Source organism: Pipistrellus kuhlii, unplaced genomic scaffold (genome assembly GCF_014108245.1).
Source record: "Pipistrellus kuhlii isolate mPipKuh1 unplaced genomic scaffold, mPipKuh1.p scaffold_m20_p_43, whole genome shotgun sequence".
Classification (NCBI taxonomy): Eukaryota; Metazoa; Chordata; class Mammalia; order Chiroptera; family Vespertilionidae; genus Pipistrellus; species Pipistrellus kuhlii.
Window position 1 is genome coordinate 2,264,736 of NW_023425544.1, and position 25,446 is coordinate 2,290,181.

Consider the following 25,446-nt stretch of genomic DNA (forward strand, 5'->3'; position numbering starts at 1 on the left):
TTCAAGATTTTTGAATTGCAGTAGTGAGGATATGTTAGCATTTGTTAAGTAATGCACACTAACTGTCCAGATGTTTTGAAGTTCTCTCAGTTGAGTTGTATAGTGAAACCTGGCTTACCTCACAGCGATTTGTTTTGCGTGCATTTATTATGTTTGTGGTTAGCCTGAGTAACTCTGGAAATTCAGTGGTGTGCTGGGGATAGAATTGATATCTGTTTGGATTTTATTTATTTACTTTTGTTAGGGTCTGGAGTTTTGGTGTTATACCAAGAAGTCCGTGGTATTAGTTTGAAATTTGAGTACTATCTGACTTGATATGATTTGCATCCTCCAAGTAGCCTGCCTTTCAATGCCCTGTATTCGTGCCAAGAACAGTTGTTACTATGTCCATTCTTTCTTCTACAGTGCTTTACTCTTGTTTCAAATATACCAGCTAAAGAGACTGAAGTATCCCTTGTTTCCATTTTTATCGCATTGATATCCCTCTCCACACTTGGGAGCCTGTGCTTGTTTTTTTTTTTTTTTTTTTTTTTTTTTTTTTTTTTAATATATTTTATTGATTTTTCACAGAGAGGAAGGAAGAGGGATAGAGAGCTAGAAACATCGATGAGAGAGAATCATCGACCAGCTGCCTCCTGCACACCCCCTACTGGGGATGTGCCCACAACCAATGTATTACATGCCTTGACCGGAATCGAACCTGGGACCTTTCAGTCCACAGACCGACACTCTATCCACTGAGCTAAACTGGTTTCGGCATGCTTGTTTTTTCTATGAAGAGGGAATATTTGTTAGTTCATTAATAACTATTTTAAATATGTCCATTGAAAAGTTAGTAGATGTTTTCAACTTAAATTCAGTTACTGTTTCTTAGTCATTTTGGGACTGAGTTAGCAGCAGCTTGGTTGATAGCTAACTGGAGTATTGCTCTTCGTCAGTCACTTATTATTTATCAACTCAAGCATTCATTCAGCACCTGCTAAAGGCTAGTCCCTCTGCTAAGTAATGGGGATACCTAGAGGACTCTGGCCCTACTTCAGGGAACTTGGAGGTTTGTGGAGATAACTTTTTTTTGCAAACAGTGTAAAATGCTGTGGTAGAGATGAGCCCAAATGAGAAAGAATCTGAGTTAAGAGTAAAATTTCCTTGGTTTGAGCTGGGCCCAGATGGCTGAGTAGGATTTAACTGGCCAATGAGAAGAGAGACAAAGGGTTCTAAATAGAGTACATATAGAAATCTGGTCTGTGAAAACCACTAGAAATTACCATTAGAATGCCATGAGAATGCAGGCCCTTCAAGAGCAGATCTCACTTAGCACATAGTAGCTGTTTAATAAACATTTGTTGAAAGGAATGTGTTAAATAATGTTTACTGTGCTTGTCCATATTTTGTAAGAGATGAACTCATTTTTAATACCTGACAATTTTTCGATCACGTGGCTTAACAAAACATTGTAAAATGAGTAAGAAACAGTTTCTGGCCCTAGCTGGCTTGGCTCAATGGATAGAGCATAGGCTTATGGACTGGAGGGTCCCGGGTCCAGTTCCGGTCAGGGGCACATGCTGGGGTTGTGGGCTCAATCCTTAGTAGGCGACATGCAGGAGGCAACCTATCAATGTTCTCTCTCATCACCTATGTTTCCATCACTCTCTCCCTTTCCCTTCCTCTCTGAAATAAAAACATTAATATATATATATATATATATATATATATATATATATATATTAATGTTTTTTTATATATATATATTTTCTTTTTAAAAATTTATATTTTATTGATTTTAGAGAGGAAAGGAGAGGGGGAGAGAGAGAGAAACATCAAATGATGAGAGAGAATCATTGATTGTCTGCCTCCTGCACATCCCCTACTGAGGATCGAGCCCACAACCCAGGCATGTGCCTTTGGCTGGAATAGAACCTGGGACCCTTCAGTCCAAAGGCTGATGCTCTATGCATTGAGCCAAACCAGCTAGAACAGTAATTAGACATTTTCAATAGAGAAAACATGAAACGCGATTCTCATACCATAAAACATTTGAAACAACTTTGTCTTTAGAGTCCTTCTCTTGAGTCACAGCAGTTTGATCAGGCACAGTTGCTAACATTTATTATGTGTATCCTCCTTGGAACTTTTTATGCTTTTCTAATTCACAGATTTCACTCTATCAGGCTGTGCTTCTTTTCTGTGTTCCGTGTTAGAGTAGGTATGTTTGCTTATCAGGAGTTGGCAAACCCTTTCTGTAAAGGGCCAGATAGTAAATATTTTAGGCTCTGTGGGCTGTATGGACTCTGGCAACTGTTCAACTCTGCCACTGTAGCATGAAAGCAATTTTAGATAATGTATAAACAAGTGGGCATGACTCTATTTCAATAAAACTTTATGTATACGGACAGGCAGTCAGCTGAATTCGGCCCATAGGTCTTAGTTTGCCATTGTGGAAACCCAGTGCACTTTGCTCTTTCAATTTCAATTAAAATTTCCCCATTAAAATCTTGTCAATTTGGGCTCTTAGTGATAAGTGTTCATAACATGAGTTTAAAATTTTTTTTTTTTTAATATATTTACCTTATTGATTTTTTACAGAGAGGAAGGGAGAGCGACAGAAAGTTAGAAACATCCATCAGCTGCCTCCTGCACACCTCCTACTGTGGATGTGCCCGCATTCAAGGTACATGCCCGTGACTGGAATGGAAACTGGGACCTTTCAGAACGCTCTATCCACTGAGCCAAACCAGTTAGGGCAAGTTCAGATGTTTAAGATCTGATTTAACTTGCATTGGTGTAATCAACTTTGTTTTGTAGAAATGTGATAAGCGGAACTAATTTAATATTCTATATTTTAAAAGTCTAATTTTTGACCACTCCAAAAAGAAATTATCTAGCTTGGGAAATGTTTGCAAATTTCAGGATACAAATTCTTGTTGTGATTGACCTGGACAGAAATACAGATCAGGCGAAATTAAGACCTGGTGGTCCAGAGTAGATTTTGATAAAGTCGGCTTTAGGGTTCGATGGAAGGGAGAGAGATCTTGCCAAATACATGCGAAGTTGTCTGGGGTTTCCATTTTTGAATCCTGCTGTTGGAAGCCTGGAGAATTCATCAAGGGGTGATCTTAATTGGAGCACACAGGCTCATTTCTGACTTCTGCAGATGACTTAGTATAGTCTGGCATTTGGGAGGGGTTGGGAAGGTTTTTATCAAAGTGCTTTGAAAATACTAACCTGTCAGCATAGGGTAGATTTAAGCGAAAAGAATTAGGCAGAGAAACACATTAGGAAATTTTTTTCAATTATCTGGATTCCTGTGACTAAGGAGCCCTGACCAGTGTGGCTCAGAGGGTTGGATATTGTCCCGTGCACCAGGAGGTTGTGGTTTGATTTCTGGTTAAGGGACATTCCTGGGAGGTAGGAGGCTTGAAGAAAGCAGCCAATTGATGTTTCTCTCTCATGTCCATGTTTCTCTCTCCCTTTGCCTTCTCTCTCTCTAAAAAATAAAAATTAATGAAAACTTTTTTAATTATTGTTTTGGAGAGTAGACCACTACCTGTTATTTGACAGCATTCTGACCTGCTTATAGAAAGAAAAGCAATAAAGCTTATAACTTTTGGACTTGATTAAAGAAAAAGTCCTTAGCAAATTTGTCTGGACAGTGCTCGCTTCGGCAGCACATAGACTAAAATTGGAACAAAACAGAGAAGATTAGCATGGCCCCTGCACAAGGACGACACACAAATTCGTGAAGCGTTCATATTTTTTTTAAAAAGTCTCTACAGCTGAAGCCGGTTTGGCTCAGTGGTAGAGCGTCGGTCTGCGGACTGAAGGGTCCCGGGTTCGATTCCGGTCAAGGGCATGTACCTTGGTTGCGGGCACATCCCCGGTAGGGGGTGTGCAAGAGGCAGCTGGTCGATGTTACTCTCTCATCGACGTTTCTAGTTCTCTATCCCTCTCTCTTCCTCTCTGTAAAAAATCAATAAAATCTATTTAAAAAATAAAAAATAAAAATAAAAAGTCTCTACAAAAATGTCTTTGAAGACATTGAGGCTATTGAAAGGTTTGGAAGGTGAGTTCTGGTTTAGATTAGGTGGAACTTTTAAGTGTTAATTTTTTAACTGCAGCAACATTTGAAGGTTTTAATTTCTGAATTGCATAAATCGGTTCATGTTTTGCTGAGCATTGGAAACCTTTGATGTGTCCTCTCTTCTCGAACAGTATTTTGGTTGTAATTAGACTGTGAGATCCTTGAGAGTAGGGGACCTGGCGAGGTGCCAGCAAAAACTCAATTGTGTTTCTTGTTGAATTAAATTGTATGAAAGCAGCAAGAAGGGCACCATTTGAGAAGTTCTAAAATACCTTTTCCTGGTTTCTCATTATGGAAAATTTCGGATACACAGAAACTGTTGAAGAATAGCGCAGTGATCACCATATACCCACCACCCAGATTCAACAGTTGTTTAAGTTTTACTTTTGATATTTTTTCTGAACCATCTACAAGAAATTGCAGAAATGATAATACTTCCTCATACTTGTGTATGCATCTCCTAAAAATAAGATCTTTTCCTGTTTAACCACAGGATTTCTGAGTCATTCTTGTAGAGATCAGGGTCAAGTGTACTAACTCTGTCACCTCTGTGTGGCCTTGCACAAGTTATTGGATATTTCTGACCTCAGTTTCCTAAGCTGCAAGTACCTATCTCAGGAGGGATATTATAAAGGTTGTGTGAAATTCTTAGAACCATACCAGGCACAGTTTTCAGTTTATAAAGCGTTTTCTCATATAAATTCTCAATTGAGGTGAAGAACACCACACCCACCATTGTTCCCAGAGCGGGAAACTTCTACCTCACCTTCCCCATATGTAGGTGTCAACAAATCTCATAATTTCTATCTCCTAACACCTCCCAATTTTGTCCTGTTCTTTCCATTGCTACTGCAAAAGTTCTTGTGTATCAACAATTTCTTAATCTGTCTTCATCTAGTTCCATTTCCCCAGACTCATCCCCACCTCCTCTTCCTTTTCTTTTTTTATTTTGAGAGAGAAGGAGAAGCTTCCATTTGTTGTTCCATTTATTATGCATTCATTGGTTGATTCTTGTATGTGCTCTGACCAGGGTTTGAATCTGCAGCCTTGGCGTATTGGGACGATGTTCTAACCAGTTGAACTACCCAGCCAGGGCTCTTCATCCTTTTCCTCACTGCCAGAGTTTATGTTCTCAGCTACACATTTAATCGTATTAACTCCATTAAAAACTCTTTTCCCAGCACCTGCAGTGCCAAGTCCAAACCTCTTAATTCTAGCTTCTATGTATCTTCTGTCTCTGTAGCCTTATCTCTCATAATACTCTTCCTCCACTCCTCCCACCTCACTCTTAACACACGCAAACACATGTGTCCGCAAAGTAGTGTGCCCCGCGTTGTTCTCTAAATATATTCTGTGTTACATACTTCTGTGCTTTTGCTATTTGGCTTCTTCTGTTTGGAATTCTACCCCCACCTACCATCCTCTTTATGGCTGGCAGAACTTGACTTTTAAGACTAGGTGTAGGTAGTTAACTCCTCAGTTGTTCCTTCTCTCTTGTCCCTACTCTACATTCTAGTCTTATAAGTAGTAGGAGTCTGTAAGTACCCTGTTTCCCTGAAAATAAGACAGTGTCTTATATTAATTTTTTCTCCCTAAGTTGCACTAGGTCTTATTTTCAGGGGATGTCTTATCTTTCCATGCGCTAGGTCTTATTTTTGGAGGATGTCTTATTTTCGGGGAAACACGGTAGTAGCATCATACTCATACCATTTTCGGGCAGCCATTTACTGCATGTCTGTCTCAGTCTAGTAGATTAAAAAGTCCTTGAAGGCACACAGTAGTTTTTATCCTTTTTTTGATTCCTAGTATCTAATACAGTTTGTTGCTTGTAATCAGGCACAAAACAAATGTAGATAGCATGTTCACGTTTTGTGGATGAAAAAAAATTGAGATTCAGAGAATATGCAATTTGCACCCAATGTAGCAGAACTAATTAATGAGCATACAGATCTTTAAGGGCCAATTTCAGTGCTGCTTTCATTAACTATACTTCTCAAATATTATAATTACAGCCATTTGATGAGTGATTCTGTGCTTAGTCTATGGACTTAGAGCCCCCTAGAGGATCTTAAGAGTTCCCACATGGAAGTCTACAAAGTCCTATGCATTTTCTGTAGACTGAGTTAGTGAGGTTATATATGTGTATGTATGCATGTCACCAATTTTTGGAATGTACACAGATGTCCTTGTGACTAATAGTGAATTGTGTTGGTGAAGTGGGCATACTTATATCTTTTGAGAGGAAAGTAGTAAGGGGCTTTAACCATATAGAAGAGTTGGAATAACGTCTTTGCATTGTTTACTAGGGAATTGATAAGGTACAAGAAAGTACTTTTTGAAAGCAATTAAATTCAGATTAGATGGTAATATCTGAAATTTTCCAAGTCATCAGTAGTTCATTAAAATAAAAGAAAGTAAAACATTTTCTGAAGCCAAACATAATCAAAAGTTGTTAAATTTATTTCTTTAAATAAGGTGGTTTTACATATAATTTCAGCTGGTGCCATAATGTTTAAATTTTTTGTCTTAGCACCAAAATATTTTATATATATATGGATACGTTTTCATTGAATCTCTAAACACATTGGAAGTTCTGTGGTCTAGGTTGTCTTCTCTTTTCAAATCTAAATTCACTACAAGTTGTATTTTATCAGTTCTAAATATGTCCATTAAGGACACTTAAAATCTGACTGGCTGGAACCACTTTCCCCCCATCTTTACTGAGATGTAACTGAAATATAATGTATATTTAAGGCATTTAATATGATACAAGTATGTATTGCAAAATGTTGACCATAGTAAGGTTTAGTCAACACATCCTTCACTTCACATAATATCATTTTCTTGTTGTGTTGTTATGGTGAGAACATTAAAGCTTTATTCTCATAGCAACTTAGGAGTATACAATCATTGTGCTTAATTCTTAATGAGAAGAGTTTTTCTAACTTAATGACTGCCTGCTGTCTGGACACGGCGTTGTATTCTGCTCCCTGGGCCACAGGCACTTCTACTGTTGATATAAAGCATTTGTGGTCTGGCAGGCATTCTAGGTTTAAGGGCATAGCTTAAATAATAATGCTTTAAAATATGTGTGCTATTTTAGCTACTAGGTAAACAAGAATTGTGTAATGGCATTCATTCCTTTGGCAAATATTTATTCAAATCCTGCTGTATCAGGCCCTCTCCTCATCCCTGAAATTACAGCTGAGTGAACAAAACGGACAAGCCTCGGCTCTGGTGGCCCTACCTTCGGGTGGGGGAGCCATGCTCTAAGCATGAGGAGCATGCAAGTGGGTATCTGTGATAGAATCCTGGACAGGGGCCAGTGCTTTAGAGAAAGCCAGGAGAAGGCATAGGAAGTGGCATTTTCCAGTTTAGAAACAGTTCTTTGAGAAGGCCTTCTTAAAGAGACATGTGAGCAGAGAGGCCCACATGAAGTAAAGGCCTGATCAGTAACCTTGCAAAGACAGCAGGAGGAATAGCCTTCCAGACAGAGGGATCAGCCACTGCTGAGGCTTCGAGGACTTTCTAGGAGGGGAATAGAGTGATCTCCGCCATGGAGAGAACAGACTCCAGTAAGAAAGGAAGCAGGAGATCAGTGAGGAAGTAGTGGTTATGGAGCTTCAGGTGAGCGATGATGGAGTGGTAAGAAGTAGTCAAATTTGAGATGTATTTTGAAGAGTCGACAGAATACGGTGATTGACTGCAGTGTGAAAGAGCTGTCAAGAAAACTGCAGGGTCAGTAAGTAGACACTGGACTGGAAGGATATACACAAGGTTTTTGCAGTGGCTATTCTGTATTAAAATAAACATAGGGATTACTTTAAAATTAGAGTTAACCATGCTACTAAATATAGCTTAATTCTTTTTAAGATTTTTCATTGATTTTTAGAGTAAGGGTGAGGGAGAAAGAGTAACATTGATGAAAGAGTGGAACTTAGATCAGCTGCCTCCTGCGCGTGCGCACACACACACACCCACACACACACACCCTCACCAGTCATCAAGCCTGAAACCCAGGCAGTGTCCTGACCAGGAATCAAACCAGCAACCTTTCAGTGCACAGGATGACACCCAACCAACTGAGCCACACCAGCCAGGGGTTGTAGCTTAATTCTTAATGTATTCTATCCCTTTTGATTTGATAAACAGTTTTACTAACATGACATTTTAACATTTGTCTTTTTAGTCTCAGTGATCAGCCTTTGTACCTTTTTCACATTTGAAGATGGTGAAGTTAGACATTCATACTCTGGCCCATCATCTCAAGCAGGAACGCCTATATGTGAACTCTGAGAAACAACTCATTCAGAGGCTCAATGCAGATGTGCTTAAGACAGCTGAAAAGTTGTATCGTACAGCATGGATTGCTAAGCAACAGAGGATTAATTTGGATCGACTTATCATAACCAGGTAAATAGAAGATTTTGAGGTCTTTTGTAAACCATTATGGTTCTGTGTTAACTGCTAACTATAAATAAATGAATCTATTGCCAACAAAGTGCTTGCTTTAAGATGGTTTAAGTGAACATTAAGGTGAGTCTGCTTACTTTGTTTATTTTAAATCACTTAACACTGTTATGGAGAATTATAACTTAAGTATTTGTATTTTATACCACACCAATTAATTTTGTATCTTTATACATATACATTTTATCAGTGTAGACAGTAAGTGATCTTTGTTCTCCTTTTCCTCTAACATAATTTAATATGTAAATTTCCATGTTTTGCTATTGTATATCTGCTTTTCCGTTTTAGAAACCTTGTTTTTCACTGTGTTAATACCTCATGTTCTGTTATTCCTTTCTTCCTCCATCCTTCCTTCCCTCTTTCCTTCCCTCCCTCCCTCTTTCCTTCCCTTCCTTCCTTCCTTCCTTCCTTCCTTCCTTCCTTCCTTCCTTCCTTCCTTCCTTCCTTCCACATTCAGGTGCTGATGGTCTGAAAGATTTTAGCAATGAGTGATTTCATCAGAACTATAATCAACTCACATTCCGTGTTTCATATAGTATATGTGTGATATTATTGTTGTTAATTTTTGTTTTGCTTGTCTGCTCATTTTTTAGTGCTGAAGCTTCCCCTGCTGAATGTTGCCAACATGCCAAGATTTTGGAAGATACGCAGTTTGTTGATGGATATAAGCAATTGGGATTCCAGGAGACTGCTTATGGAGAATTCTTGAGTCGATTAAGGGAAAATCCTCGTCTCATTGCCTCCTCTCTGGTTGCTGGAGAGAAACTCAATCAGGAGAACACACAGAGTGTTATATACACAGTTTTTACCTCCCTCTACGGCAACTGCATTATGCAAGAAGATGAAAGCTACCTCCTTCAGGTTTTGAGATACTTGATTGAATTTGAACTTAAAGAAAGTGACAACCCCAGGCGACTCTTGAGGAGAGGAACTTGTGCCTTCAGCATCTTATTTAAACTTTTTTCTGAAGGACTGTTTTCTGCCAAACTTTTCCTCACGGCTACTTTACATGAGCCAATCATGCAGCTGCTTGTGGAAGACGAAGATCATCTGGAAACAGATCCAAATAAACTCATCGAGAGATTCTCCCCATCTCAACAGGAAAAGCTCTTCGGAGAGAAAGGCTCAGATCGATTCAAGCAGAAGGTCCAAGAGATGGTGGATTCCAATGAGGCCAAACTGGTGACTTTGGTGAACAAGTTTATCGGTTATCTCAAACAGAACACATACTGCTTTCCACACAGTCTGAGGTGGATTGTGTCACAGATGTACAAAACTCTCTCCTGTGTAGACAGACTGGAAGTTGGGGAGGTCAGGGCCATGTGCACTGACCTCCTGTTGGCCTGCTTCATTTGTCCTGCCGTTGTCAATCCGGAACAGTACGGGATCATTTCCGATGCTCCTATTAATGAGGTGGCAAGATTCAATCTGATGCAGGTATGCTTTGTTATTATTAATATGGCATTCAATTTAAGATCAATTGATGAGGCAGTGGGGGTGGGAACAGAAAATGTGATGACAGCTATCATTCATAGGTTCCTACCAGTCTCTTTTCTTTAGACTGTCCTAAATATTTGCTTCTTAAGACATAAAAGCAGTCACATTGGGATTTAAAAATATTCTTGTCATAAAACATTTCGTGTTAGATTTTAACTGGAGTCCTCATTCACGTGAATGATTGCATTTTTCTAGAGCAAGCCCTTTGTCCACTTCCCATGATTTCAAAATCCAGAATGTTTGAAAACTGAATCTTTTTACTTCATTTGCTAGCAAAATCCAGCCTGAACTAACAGGCTATTTATAATTGTTTGTTATTCCACTTAGTGCTAATGAATACTCATGTTTTTCTGTTGAAATGTTGACATGTTTGATTATAGGATGCTATCCTAAAAACTGGACATGCTACATATATGTACTAACCAACCTTTCTAAAGTCTCCAAAGTTTGAAATATGAAACTCAGAAAGAGGATTTTTGGATCCGTATTAACACTTTCACCCCCTAATTATCTGCTATTATTTCTTAAGCAAATCTTTTAATCATGTCTTATCACTCAGAAATACTGTGAAGAAAAAAGACTGAGTTTATTTGAAATAGAATCTATCTTTGGATGAGTGGTGTGTGTTTTTAAATGATAAGTTTCTGTGTGTTTTTTTATGATTAGTTTGTCATATCAGGCTATTGAGCAATTAACTATATAAAAATCCCTGAAATAAAATTAAAAACTTATTTTCATCTGTGAAATACTAAATTTATTCTTGTGCTAATGTAGTTGTAGTTTTTATTTTTGATATTCTAACAGAGAGGGAATCAAATATTTTCAAAATGAGTAATAATGGGGAGATTATCCTAGATATTAAGAAGATGATGCTATATGATGTTAACTTTCAGCAACATGTCTTTAAGGAGAGTGGGTTAACAGTTCACTTTTGGCAATAAGGAACTTGCTCTGTGAAGTTTACTTTCCAAACAGCCTATGTTTTGTAGAAATTGTTTGTGTTTAAATTTAGAAAACAAAATCTCTACCTGGAGTACTTTATGAACTACATAGAATAAAGTAACTTGAAATAGTTTGAATCAACTCTGACAAACTAATTTCTTAAAGTTTCTGAGCATATGAAAAGTACACCATCGGAAACAAAGATGTGTTTTTATTTCCTAATGAAGATTAAATATGTTAACGAAAAATTAAAGCAAGATCTTCTACTTATTCTGTATAACTCTAAATATAGTAAAACCTGGTGCTGACAGGATGCACAGGTGGGACCCTGTTCTGTCTGGTTGGGTGGTATGAGCATTATTCTGCACCAGCATAGAGCGGAAGTGCTTTCACAGAGAGAGGACTTTGCGTCTATAACCTGTCTCCCCTCCGCTGCTCTGAATTGCAGGTCGGCCGCCTGCTGCAGCAGTTAGCAATGACTGGCTCTGAAGAGGGGGATCCCCGGACCAAGGACAGTCTTGGAAAATTTGACAAAGTAAGAATGAATACTATGTCACGTGAAATACTATTTGTAGAAAATTCTGCCAAAGTATTAGCAAGCCTAACTTTTCCCTTTCTTAAATCTCGTCCTTAGGTGTTGTATAAATTGGTCTTTTTCATTGACTCTTGGTGTGTCATAATGTTGGATCAGCAGCACTTAATGGAAAATATCACTAAAGATGACTAATTTTCTCTCATAGAAGTGTCAAGGAGATGCCATTGTAATGAGAACCAAGGAGTTATTAAGATTATTTTATTTCTTGCCCTAGTCAGTTTGGCTCAGTGGATAGAGCGTAGGCCTGCAGACTGAAAGGTCTCAGGTTCGATTCTGGCCAACGGTACATACCCGGATTGTGGGCTTAATTCCCAGTAGGGAGTTTGCAGGAGGAAGCCAATCAATGATTCTTTCTCATCATTGTTGTTTCTCTTTCCCTCTCAAATCAATATAAATAAAAAAATAGATTATTTTATTTTAGGAAATTTAATTTTTAAAAATTGTTACTTAATAACTAATTTTAAGTGTATTTCACAAATTAATATTTATGGTATTGTTCAATTTAAATAAAATTTTAATTAATCATATTTGAGTAGGCACATTCAGCCTATTATAAAATTCAGAAGTTATACAGTGAAATATCCCTTCTACCTTTGATCACTAGTCTTAATTTCCTCCCCACAAGGAAAGTGACAAGTCTTGTGTATGCTTCAAGAGTTCTATATGTATACCAGCAAATTCCTTCATATATTTTCCCAGTCCCCCATCTTTCCTTTCACAAATGGTAAGATAGTGTGTGATCTTCTGTATCATGTTTGTTTCTTGTACCAGAGTATCTTGGAGATTATTCTGTATCAATTCTTAGGGAATTTAATTGTTTAAATATTAGTTTGATATAATTTTTAAGAAGAAAAACTTTTTGCACGCTTGTCCACCTTAATCAGAAATCTGTTTCCTTATTTTAAAGGGGAGGTCTTTCACTGTGATCTTCTCCTGTTTTAACAGAGCTGTGTTGCTGCTTTCCTCGATGTTGTGATTGGGGGCCGTGCCGTGGAAACCCCTCCAATGTCCTCTGTGAATCTTCTGGAAGGATTGAGCAGAACTGTGGTTTATATAACCTACAGTCAGCTTATTACTCTGGTAATGGCTTTATTCTTTAATAGGATTTTCTCAGAAGTCATTTATCTAAGCATGGGCAGAGTCATACATGAGTACATTGTGTCAGAAATATATATTGTGTATGAAATATTGATTTCAGTTGCTAATATCCCTTTATTTTTGCCAGGTGAATTTCATGAAGAGTGTGATGTCTGGAGACCAACTGAGAGAAGATAGAATGGCTCTTGACAATTTATTGGCAAACCTGCCCCAGGCAAAGCCAGGGAAAAGCAGCAGTTTGGAAATGACTCCCTACAATACTCCTCAGTTGTCTCCAGCAACCACTCCAGCAAATAAAAAGAATCGATTGCCTATAGGTAAAGAGACTTTCTCATATTGGGCTTTGCCTTAAATTTAATACTTCTTTGTTAGCCTTCGTTATTGCTCAGTGCTTCGAAATACAGTTTTAAATAATTTGGAGACATCTTTCTCCATGTTTTCTGATAGCAATTCAGTTTTTTACAATTACACTAGAATAATTAAGTTTTAGCAGTTGGCTTTTGCTTTATCTAAATGTACTTTTCATAATTATTAATAATTGAAATCATGCCACGTATGGTATACTTTGTATTTTAGTATCTTGTCTTGGAAAATTGTGAAAGTGTCAGTTGTTATAACCAGTCATTACTTAAATTATAAAGTTCTGAATAATATAATAAAATAATATTAGAAGTTTCTATAAAGTTCTGAATAATATAATAAAATAATATTAGAAGTTTCTATCAGTAAAGTTGAAACTACATAAGTACTATTTTTTTCATTATTGTTATTAATAATCAGTATTGCCCTAGCTGGTTTGGCTCAGTGGATAGAGCATTGGCCTGAGGATTAAAGGGTCCTGGCTTCAATTCTGGTCAAGGGCACATGTAGGGCACATGTAGGAGCCAGCCGATTAATGATTCTCTCTCTCTCCCTCTCCGTTCCTCTCTGAAATCAATAAAAATATATTTAAAAAGTAATAATAAGTTTTTTATCAGTTGAGCAATCTTTTATTTTTTAATAAAATAAAGCAAAAATCCCATTTTATTTAGTTGTTTATTCCTTTATTTAAAAATTAGGCTTATATTTTATTCACTTAGTAAACATCTATTATCTAGCTATGCACCAGAAATTTAATTGAGCATATATTGGGTACCAGACACTGGGTAAGCACTTTATAAATGTGTTTCGTTTAATCTCCATGCAAAAGTGCACACTAAAAGAGTAGGTATTACAATCACTGTCCTGCAGGTAGGGCACGGTGTCAGACACTGGGGATATAAAGGCCTCAGGACCTGTCCGTACTCTAACTTAGCCGCCCCAGTCTAGTTGGGGAAAAGAGAAAGAGACATTGGCCTTCCGTGTTCCGTGTTTGATGGCGATGTGCGCAGAGGACTACCAGACGCCTAGAGAAGGTGGCCCTGGAGCGGGTGAAGCCTGCACTTTCTCTTGAAGGACCAAGGGAGTTCCACAGAGTAGACAAGACTGGGAAAGAGTGTTTAGGCCGAGGGCATGCAGTAGTTCTCCACCATTTTTTTTCATGATAATGAGGAGCTCGGCTATAGTTACTAAAGTTTACACATTTGGAAGAATGAGCTGATATGTTAAGAACTATCAGTTTCTTAAAATTAATCTACCTTACATTTAATATAATATGGAATATTATCATCCACAGGAATGTGACATCATATTCTTCAGTGTTTGGCTTTCATCGTTCCAAAATGTAAATTTTCAGAATTAAAAATAGGAAAAAAAAGTTTGACATTCAATGATTTTTAATGTTGTAGGCTATTTTTACTCTTTTTAGCATGAAGAAATGAGTGATTTTTGGTATATTAGGTATTTTCTCTCCATATTCACTGCCATACATTAATTCTTCCACTTCAAAACTTCCAGAAGTATATTACATATGGGTAGAATGGAAAGTAAATCTCAGTTTTTCCAGTCGTATTTTGTATAGTCATGTGACTTGGTCATTGAATTTTTTTCCTATTTTAAAAAATGTATCCATTATTCAGAGGGTTGATTTTCTTTCTGTTTAACGCTTTCGCAACCCAGGACAACAGTTAGCAGCCATCACTGCCTGGGATTCCTCAGCCACCAACCTTACAGCTCATATTACTCTAGTAACCCCGTTTGGTGGGTAATAGGCTGTTCTTACTCTTCTTGTGTAACTTTTTTTTAAGAAAAAATTATAAAAGTGTGCTCCATGTGCATGTTGCTTTTGCTTTGTGTTCCATGAATTTTGGTCACTTGCGTTTTTATAAATTAGGAGATTTGTTACTTAAAATTCATGAAGTTCATGAAGATGAATTTAAGTTCACAATTCAGTAGAAGATAGTGAGGTGAACCTGACTTTTGAGAGTTGACGTGTGCCCTAAAGTTTTGAAAGTAAGAGTGATTAATCAACACAGCTATAGCATTGTGGAGAGAAGACGATTATCTATATTTCTGTCTTTAAGGAGGTCAGCTTTCACTCAAAGTGAAGTTGAAAAACTTGTTACTAAAAAGTGCTTTGCTTTATGTCTCTACTTTTTATTATTTTGCCCTGAAGTAGACTTTCTAGTTAGTGTTCTGGTTGCGTTGAACTTTGTTGACCTCTGAAAGAAAATAGAAACCACAGAAGACTACAGTTCACAGAGAGATTATTATCAACTACCCAAATCTTTCTGAAGTTCTTGTAAGATCTATAGGATGGCTTATTTTAGGAAAAAGTGTCAGGTAGGGGAAAACACCCCCAAATACTAGATTCTGTATTTATTTAGAATGTTTCCAGGAAGCACAAAGGAAATTTGTTTTCAAACATAGAGGAATCGCTCCTCTGTCTTTGGAAAGAGGTTAATATATTTCAGGAAAACACTCTTTTCAAAAACAGATTCTGGTTTTTCAATAGTTACCTAATTAATTATTAATGTACATTACTTTATATGGCTACCAGATTTCTATATGAAATTTTCTAATGCTTTTGAGTTATTAGTATGGGAGACCTGTGGCAGTTAAATCATTTTATAGGTGAAATAATTGAAAATGTCTTGAACAGATAAGAAATAAGGTAGGTAATGCTTTTCTTGTCATCCCAAGTCTTCAATTGATGGGGACATGTTTGCTGTTCCGCAGGTGTGGTCATCTGTATGTCACTCCCTGTCAGGTGAACATGGGTCATTGTTTCTGATGATCAGTTTTCAAGGAGAATATGTATTAGTCATCAATAGAGTAACTGGGAAGATACAGGGTTTTTTTTTCTTACACATATCTTCATTCCTTTTCTGTGTGTGCATGTGCAAATGTTCTACATTCATAAAAATATTTTTGTATTTAGTGTGCCATTTTCTTCATTTTATGTTTTCCTCTAAATTGGCAAATTTAACTTCCTTTATTAGCAACCCGGAGCAGAAGCCGCACCAATGTGCTAATGGACTTGCATATGGACCACGAAGGGTCATCTCAAGAAACCATCCAGGAGGTGCAGCCGGAGGAAGTGCTGGTCATTTCCTTAGGGACCGGTTCCCAGCTTACTCCAGGGATGATGTCAGAAAATGAGGTATGAATGTATTGTTCCGTTTCACTGACAGCCACCTGTGTTTACAAATGTGGATTCTGTTCTTCTCATCCACGGCCCCTTGCTTCCATCAGTCAGTCTGCGTTAAATGGGTATTTTTCATTATCGTCAGTGGGCGTACCCATGACGCTCCATCTAGTGCTAAACTTCCTGTGTGTAGTGACAGAGGCCCTGCACGTGGGTACATTTATGTCACTGTAGTCGGTGACCAGGCCACATCTAAGGGGCTTTCCTAATAGTAGGAGAGCCAGGGAGCCAGGAAACTGTGGTATGGAAATCGAAGAGACTTTCCCAGTGACTTGTAGGAAGTGATTTATAATTATTATTATTATTATTTTTTTTTTTTTAAATTTTCTTTTTCTTTTTTTTTTTTTTTTTTTTTTTTTTTAATATATTTTATTGATTTTGTACAGAGAGGAAGGGAGAGAGATAGAGAGTTAGAAACATCGATGAGAGTCATCAATCAGCTGCCTCTTGCACACCCCCTACTGGGGATATGCCCGCAACCAAGGTACATGCCCTTGACCGGAATCGAACCCGGGACCCTTCAGTCCCCAAGCCGACTCTCTATCCATTGAGCCAAACCGGTCTCGGCTATAATTATTTTTTATCTAATGACATTCCAGTGGTATTTCTGCTTTAAAGAGCCAAACATTCTTTGGCTAGTTAGGAAGACATGGAAGAGATAACTGTGGAAATAAAACAAAAACGGAAAGTGTAAAATATTTTGAAGAAATGGGATTGAGGGTATGGAAATAAGTTTTGAGATGTTTGAAAACGAGAACTTGGGACGGGGCAAAGGGAAAGAAGAAATCTTGCCTCTCTAAAGATGGAAGCCCCTCCTCCTCTATTGCAATGTATTATCCAAAAGTGAGTGCGTCCTAGGCAAGAAAACTAGTCCTGGCCTGGAATAAGGAACCAGTTACAGGGTTGTTAAAGTGATGGTGGTCATTGGCAATGTTTGGAATTGTGACATCACTCATAGGAAAGAGAACTATCAAAGTCCCAAACTCTGTCCCTACACACACACACACACACACACACACACACAAGCACACGTACACACACAAAGAATGAGCTACAAAAACTGTCAGGATCAACGTTTTAGGAAGCCTGGAATGTAATAAAAAACATAACAACCACGGAATGCTTAATAAGGAAAAAACAAAACAGCTGAATGTCACTCAGCGTGTTCTGTGCATTTACCTTACCATGTTACTTGTCCCGACCCTCAGGGTAGTGGCAGCTTTGAAGACCGCAGTTCGTATTCCTCCGCAGGGAAATGGTCCCTTCTTTTAGTTACACTGTCTTTGGAAAGAGGTTAATATATTTCAGGAAAACACTAGTTCTCTTTCCATTTTTGAAAACACAGTGTTTTCCTGCGCAGGGAAATGGCCCCTCTCTCGGCCTGTTCAAACTCGGGCACCGTAGAGTGATGGACGGGCACAGGTTCAGTTCTTCTCACTGATACTTACACTGTTCTTCTAGCGGTTCTTCAAGCTTGATCAGAACCTTGTAGATTGGTTTTAAATAAAAATAATTTAAGGTTAAAAATAACTTAAATATGCATTTGCTGTAGTTTGTTTTCTCTCAGTTGTGGCAAACCCATGGCATTTTATCTTTCCAGGTCCTAAACATGCAACTTTCGGATGGAGGACAAGGAGATGTCCCTGTCGATGAAAACAAACTCCACGGTAAACCTGATAAAACCTTGCGCTTTTCCCTCTGCAGTGATAATCTGGAAGGCATATCTGAAGGTGAAGGGTTACTTCATTCAAGGAGTTGTGTGATTCAAGTAATGTCTTGTTTTGTGTTCTTTAAAGGAGCCTTATAAATTATAATTAAACCATCTGTGCCCCTGACGGAGGAGGCTAATGAAGTTTTCCTCTAATGGTCTTGAACAGTTGGCTATAAGATTCTTTCTGGAATAAAATTAAGATCGCAAGAAAAAAATTGTTAGAAAAAGACTGCCAGAGATCTGTGGTCATAAAAAATGGAGAAGGGCTGAGCCTTCACTGAGACTTGAATGATGCCAAGTATTGTTTTTCTGACGCTGATACATTCCAAAGCGAGTAGAGCTCCTTTAGAGGGATGCGATGCATGTCTGATCGGGAAGGAATGGACTCACTGGTGTTCCAGGATGCTGTGTGCATTCTAACGTTCTGCATATTCACACACTTACACCGCTTATGATGCAGAAAGATAAAATGAAAACAGGGATGAAAAAGAAATTTAAAGGCAAGATTAGGAAGTAAGACTATGTCATTCCATATGCTAGGATCAACTTTTTGTTTTTTTGTTAATCCTCACCTGAGGACATTTTTCCACCCATTGATTTTTAGAGAGAGTGGAAGGGAGAGGGAGAGGAGACAGAGAGAAGCATCCATTGGTTGCCTCCTGCATGCACCTCGCTCGGGGCCCAGGGATTGAGCCTGGACCAAGCTAGCAACCAGGGTGGTGTCCCTGACTGGAATCAAATCCGAGATCCTTCAGTCTGGGGCCAACACTAACCACTGAGAAAACCGGCCAGGGCAAGAGCACATTTTTTAATGAATAAGTTCAACTTTACTAACATTTTGAAATAAGCATAAAATATAGTAACTTTTTCTCTCCTCTAATTTTTCAAAGCATAAGTAACAGTTTAATTCTAGAAAATGCTGAAAAGAAATGGAATCATTGTAATCTCATCATTCTGTTAATAACAGTTAACATTTTAATTCACTTGTAGCAAGATTAAGGTTGTGCTTTTTGTAACCTTTTTTTGTTTTTTTGTTTAAAAATATAACAGTAACATTTCCCTTGATGATTAACATTCTTAAATAATATGGTGTTCAATGGCTGTTTTCTTTCATAGTTTGTTTAAACATTATTCTATGTAGTTTGCTTCTGCTTTTCACTTATAAGAAGCCCTGAAATAAGCAACCTTAGATGAGTTTTTGAACACTTCCTTAGGGTAATTCTCTGGAGGCTGAATTACTGGCCTAAAGGGCATATATATATATATATATTTTAAGGTATAACTGCACTAGTAAAAGCACTGTAGTCTTTAATGTGGTACCTTATCAAGGCATGAAAAATTGCATTTCCACTTACATTTCTCTAGGTCCTTCCAATCGCTCCAATTCAGTGTCCTCTCTTGACCTGGAAGGAGAGTCTGTGTCGGAACTGGGAGCAGGACCTTCGGGAAGTAACGGGGCTGACGCTCTGCAGCTGCTGGAGCATGAGCAAGGTAAGCTGGAGGGGACAGCTGCTCACGTGGCAAGAACTCCCCTGGTTCCAAGGTGAATGATGTGCCGCCATGTAAGTTGGCTGTTGCAATAAGAATACATTTTTTTTAATTGTTTGAAGTATTACAAATAGTAGTACATATGTCTCCTTTTCCCCCATTGACCTCCCACCAGCCTCCCCTATCTCCCCTATCCCCCAGTACATGCTCCCCCCCCCCCCCCCCCCCGTGTCTTGTATCCATTGGTTATACTTATATGCATGCGTACAAGTCCTTCGGTTGACCTTTTACAGCCTCCCCACACCCCCAACCTCTCCTTCCTTCCTGCTGTAATTTGACAGTCTGTTCAATGCTTCTTTGCCCTGTAACTATTTTGTAAGAATACATTTCATTATATAATGAGCATTAAACTTGCACTGACTCATGGTCCCTTCAGTTCTTAAAGATGTGGTTAGTTGGTAAGTGAATTCTTTAGACTTAAATTACATAGAATTTGTGCCTATGGTTCTGCTTTGGACTGAGCTTACTCATGCATCTCCAGTCACCAGTGACGAGTAGGGAGCTCTGCCAATCTGCGCTCGGGGTCAGGGGAGCTGGCTGGTATAATCTGACCGTTGCATCACTCCAATGTGGCCTCATCCTCCAACTGGTAGCTTAAGTGTGTTCTCACGAGAGAAGCAGGGTGAGAGAGCAGAAGCTTATAATGGTGATTGAGGCCTAGCCTCACAGCTGATGACACATTTCCTCCATACCCTTTGACCAATGCAAGTAGCAAGGCCTCTGCAAATCCAGAGAGAGGGGAATATATCCTGATTCTTGATAGAAGTCACATCACAAAAGCTGAGGATACAGGGAGACCATTGTATCGATGGCCCCCGCTAATCTCCCAGAGGGGGAATACGTATACTGGGCTCAGTTCACCCAGGAAAGCCTACATCCAGGGGGGAATAACCCAGTGTTTTTTGGTACTATGTACCCTGTGTTAATTATAAAATATGTAAAATGAAGTTTGAAGGCGTAAAGCTCTTCAAATTTGATTAAGAAATAACAGCTGTGCTACCACTTTTTAAGTGCTTAATTTTGTTTCTGATAGCCACCACACAGGATAATCTTGATGACAAGCTGAGGAAGTTCGAAATCCGGGACATGATGGGACTGACGGATGACAGGGACATATCGGAAACAGTGAGTGAGACCTGGAGCACAGATGTCTTGGGAAGTGATTTTGACCCTAACATTGACGAAGATCGTTTGCAAGAAATTGCAGGTAATTGCTATTGAATGTCTCTGGAATATTGCTGTTTAGTTATCACGGCCGCCATCCTTCGTGGGAGGGAGCTTCAGTGCTCTGACAAACGTGTTGTGTGGGTTAGCCCTAACTGGGAAACCGAGACAGCTGCCTATAGCCAGGCATTCGTGTATTTTTTTCTTTACTTAAATATAGGTATGTTTTTTTCTGTCTACATTTAACTTCACCCCCAAGCCCCAAAAGAGAAAAACCAGTCTTTTGAATTAGCTTCTCGTCTAGTCTTGTTCGTAGAGCATAATATATATTCTTAGTCTATAATTAGGACGTTCTTTAGAGACTAAACACCTATCTTAAAATGAAAATTCTGACAGACGATAGCCATAAAATCTTTTGGAATAATACGATACTGAGAGTCTGAAAGTTGAGTTTACTTTTGGAAGGATTAATACAGTTCCAAAAAGTAACTAGTTTTTTTTAAAGTACATTTTTATTGATTTCAGAGAAGAAGGGAGAGAGAGAGAGATAGAAACATCAATGATGAGATTTATTGATTGGCTGCCTCCTGCACACCCCATGCTGGGGATTGAGTCCACAACCTGGGCCTGTGCCCTTGATTGGAATTGAATCTGGGACCCTTTAGTCCGCAGGCCGACGCTCTATCAACTGAGCCAAACCGGTGAGAGCGGAAAAGTAACTAGTTTTGTTTTTTTCTTTTTTTCATCAATTTTATTGATGCACAGTTTACAAACATTAAAATTCACCCTTCTGTGATTTCTGAAAGATTCATGCGGTCTTGTAACCATCTTCTTCATTTGTTTAAAAATCATTTCAAACAAGTACAAGAGAGAATAGTGTTAAAACTTTGTGTACCCATCACTCAGCTCCAACAGTTACTCATACACATGGCTAGTTTGTTTCATCTCTTCTCCCACCCACTGCCCTTTATGCCCTCCCCCATTATGTTCAGACATTATATTTATAATTATAATTATGTCATGGGGGAAGGGGCAGGCGGAGGGAGTTAACGGGGGGAAAGGGGACATTCATAATACTTTCAACAATAAAGATAAATTAAAAAAAAATATCTGCCAGCCAGGGCAGAACTTTAGTATTCTTAACACAGGCGTACAGTAATGTTTAATCCTGTATATATTTTTAAGTATGTAAATAGATTTCTTAATTGGTTTCTATATTAGTTTGTTCCAGATGCTAAGTATTTAGTATTTTTTTCTGGCAGTAAGCTGTATTTCAGCAATAAGCTGTATTTGCAGTTAAACAAGCATTATGGAGGTGTAGTGTGTTTTCCTGCAAATACATTGTATTGCTCTGAATATGTGGCTAATGTGCCAGAAGCGGACATACTTCGGCCAGTGTAACTTGTTGCGGTTAAATGTCTCTGAGTGGTTTTAATCCTTGTAGGACTATAAATTTGAGGGAGTTATTAGGAACACACATAAAATCTGCTGAAAAACCAAGGTGAAAGCTAGTTGAAATGACTTGATCCAACAAGGTGCACAGGAGCAGAGGATGACAAAGAGCTGGTGTCACTGTGCCCGCAGTGGGAAATGTGCGTTTTTAGTGGTGTTATCGATTGAAATGGCTCTCCCTTGGCTCCTTTCTGTGGCTGGAGTAGAGAGGTTTGGTGAGGGTTAGTGTTTGGCTTTTCTCCGTTATCACCACGCTCTCCATCAGGACCTTCGTTAACCCTTTGCTCCCCACTGGTTAACAGGTGCAGCAGCAGAGAACATGTTAGGCAGTTTACTGTGCCTGCCAGGGTCAGGGTCAGTGCTTCTTGACCCCTGCACTGGTTCTACCATATCAGAGACAACAAGCGAAGCTTGGAGTGTAGAGGTTTTGCCAAGTGACTCAGGTTAGTATGCTGTCATTTGCATTTTGATTTGCACAGACGTTTTAAATGTAAGGCATTCTAATTTCTGTATATGGACATTTTGTCAGATATACATTTGACAAGTATGAGGCAATGCAATTGCTAAGAGTTTCACATGGAAAATTAGTATAAGGCATTTTCTTTCATCAAGAGAAAATGCAGTTTTGAATGGCCTGGGCCTAGATGGCAGGTGCTTTCTGACTGTTCAGTTCTTTTGGAAGCAACTGTTAGTAACTCGTCAGGGTTCTGTGTGGATTGAGTCCAGCCTCGCCTATGAACTCATCACAAAATAGGAACCCTGAGTGGTTGGATACCTGGTAAGCATGTTTAGATTTACATGGGGAGAACTTGACCCTTTTAAAAAGGTCAAGTTCTCCCCATGTAATGTATTTTTTAAATGTGCTGAAATTCAGACTCTGGAGTACTGCAAATTTATTTTGTGCAGAATTATTATAAATGTATATGAAGTGTTTTGTGCTTCGTTTTTTTCTTATGTATTGCATTTCTACTTTCCGCCCCGATTATGAAGATAAATCTTTGCCTTCAACTAAATGTCAACTATGATAATGAAAATATAAATAACTATGTCTGAATTACATTCTGTCTGATCTGCTTGGCTCAGGAATAATAAAGTGACCCTATATGTGTAGAATAACATTAACATACTCAGACATGCTAACCTTACATAAGGAGCCAGTAGGATTGGCTCACTACCTGTTCAGCATCCATAGGAGTTGTTTTTTAGAAAGCGGTTGATTTAATGCTAGGTTATTTCATATTCTCTTGTTCAGTTGACTTGCTAACCAAAAACACATACTATGAGATTAGTGACTTGGGAGAAGTTTTCATTTTTGCACAACTAACTGGCCTAAATTAGGGATGAAAATAACAACCTTGACTTTCTTAACACTTGATCTAACTAACTTTGCTAACTGGCCCAGACTTAGAAATCTATTTACACTGGTTTCATACATGTCCTGGTAGCTTTCATCATCTGGGTCACCAGCTAAAACATACTAACGATCACTAATGTGACACCTCACGTCTTCTGTTTAGAGGCCCCAGATCTAAAGCAGGAGGAGCGCCTGCAGGAATTGGAGAGCTGTTCGGGACTGGGTAGCACATCTGATGATACGGATGTCAGGGAGGTCAGTTCCCGCCCCAGCACACCAGGCCTCAGTGTTGTGTCGGGTATGTCTGTCTTGTTTTAAGGACTAAGGATCTCAAGGTGTGTTCCCACATCTCCACTTATAAAGTTGATAGCAAAGAGATAGGTTTTATTTAAGAACTGAGTAATTTTCAGGAAACAAAATTATTCCTATGGGCCCTTAAATCTGAGAATGTAATGTGTAGCTTTATAGAGCCTGTTGAAGTAACTGGCAATCAGTCTGGATGTGTTCCCTCTACTGCTCTGTCTGTTCTTGCTAGCTCCGTTACTGTGTTTAGATAGCACATGGTAATTCTGGTTATGTCGCACAAGTCCAGGCCAATGTATTTAAGCAATAACTCACATGGTTAGAACTAGGGCACAAAAATTTGAGAATATTTATATTTCTCCAAATCTCATGTACTTTTTGTGTGGTTGTTTTATTCTTCTTGCTGTTTATTTTTTGCTTTCTTTTTTAAAGGCATAAGTGCCACCTCTGAGGATATTCCCAATAAAATTGAAGACCTGAGATCTGAGTGCAGCTCTGACTTTGGGGGTAAAGACTCTGTCACTAGTCCAGACATGGATGAAGTAACTCATGGTAAGGAGGGAAAACGAGATGACTTTTTAAACAGTCACATTAATGGTGAAACTGGCAATCTTACACATTGCTGGTGATGATATCAACTGTTATAACACTTTGGGGCATAATTTGGCAATACGAATGTAAGGCCTTACAAGTTCACATACCAGCTTTGGTCCACTTTAGGAATCAGTCATAAGGAAATAGTTCCATGTATGGAGAATGTCTTATGCACAAACATGTTCTTCATAACATTAATATTTGCAAAGAATTTAGAAATAACCTAATCATCAAAAACCAGAATGGCTAAATGAATTTTGATATAACTACTTATTAGAATTTATGTAGTTATTTTTACATTGGGGATTGAGCCCGAAACCCAGGCTTGTACCATGACTGGGAATCGAAATCGTGACCTCCTGGTTTATAAATCAGTGCTCAACCACTGACCCATCAAGCCAGGCAGTAGTATTCATATTAATATGAGTTATTTAATAAATTGTCATTTGCTGAGAGCAGTATTAGAATTTCAAATTTTCCAACTTTTTATTTATACTCCTTCTGTAGGTAGTGTTGCCCCTCTTTGTATAGGCGGAAGCTGAGGCTCAGGGAAGTTGTGACATTCTGAAAATTTTGAAGATTTACATCTGCCTCTGTGATCTTTGCATTAACTATGATATAATTTGGCCATGAAAAGTAGCAGGCAGATAGACAGACCACTTAAATGTAATTAAAATCCATATATGTAGAAAAAACATAAAATGAATTTGGAGTACTCAGAATTTGATCTTATTAGATTCTTCTTTTTTCCTTATATGCTGCTCAAGCTCTAATTGATGAAAAAAGGTTGAAAAGTGTGGAAAATGTCAAAACCACTTTCGCTGTTGAAACTCTCACTGAGTGCTGGTCTGACTTGGTCTCATTGTTTTGTCTGTTTTAGGCGCCCACCACATGACCTCTCCCCCTTCTCAATCAGAGTCTCTGCTCGCCATGTTTGACCCACTGTCTTCACATGAAGGTAAACCAGTCAAGTGAACTTTTAAAAAATTGAGATGTAATTGACATAGCATTATATTCGTTTCAAGGGTATAACATAATGATTCATTATTTGTATATATTGTGAAATGATCATCAA

The 25,446-nt window shown here is 38.4% G+C and overlaps 1 protein-coding gene and 1 non-coding gene across 18 annotated transcripts in view; both read left to right on the forward strand.

Moving 5' to 3' along the window:
• GAPVD1 (GTPase activating protein and VPS9 domains 1) overlaps positions 1-25,446 on the forward strand; it is a 53,431-nt gene that overhangs the window by 10,245 nt on the left and 17,740 nt on the right. For 7 of the 17 annotated variants that reach the window (XR_006739878.1, XR_006739879.1, XM_036411963.2 and 4 more), the window contains exons 2-15: positions 8,268-8,491; positions 9,142-9,985; positions 11,436-11,522; positions 12,528-12,662; positions 12,808-12,997; positions 14,718-14,798; positions 16,040-16,200; positions 17,846-17,975; positions 19,322-19,447; positions 20,538-20,711; positions 22,423-22,563; positions 23,638-23,772; positions 24,210-24,329; positions 25,252-25,329. Coding sequence is in view for 15 of the 17 variants with exons in the window: in XM_036411963.2 (XP_036267856.1) it covers positions 8,307-8,491; positions 9,142-9,985; positions 11,436-11,522; positions 12,528-12,662; positions 12,808-12,997; positions 14,718-14,798; positions 16,040-16,200; positions 17,846-17,975; positions 19,322-19,447; positions 20,538-20,711; positions 22,423-22,563; positions 23,638-23,772; positions 24,210-24,329; positions 25,252-25,329 (2,587 nt within the window). In the remaining 2 variants the exon portion in view is untranslated. Of the gene's footprint in view, positions 1-8,263; positions 8,492-9,141; positions 9,986-11,435; positions 11,523-12,527; positions 12,663-12,807; positions 12,998-14,717; positions 14,799-16,039; positions 16,201-17,845; positions 17,976-19,321; positions 19,448-20,537; positions 20,712-22,422; positions 22,564-23,637; positions 23,773-24,209; positions 24,330-25,251; positions 25,330-25,446 lie in introns of those variants that run through there. The other 10 variants (XM_036411971.2, XM_045572062.1, XM_045572063.1 and 7 more) reach the window with 7 other exon arrangements.
• Positions 3,650-3,756, forward strand: LOC118704419. Its single transcript, XR_004983420.1, has one exon. It is a non-coding gene; the product is annotated as a U6 spliceosomal RNA (small nuclear RNA).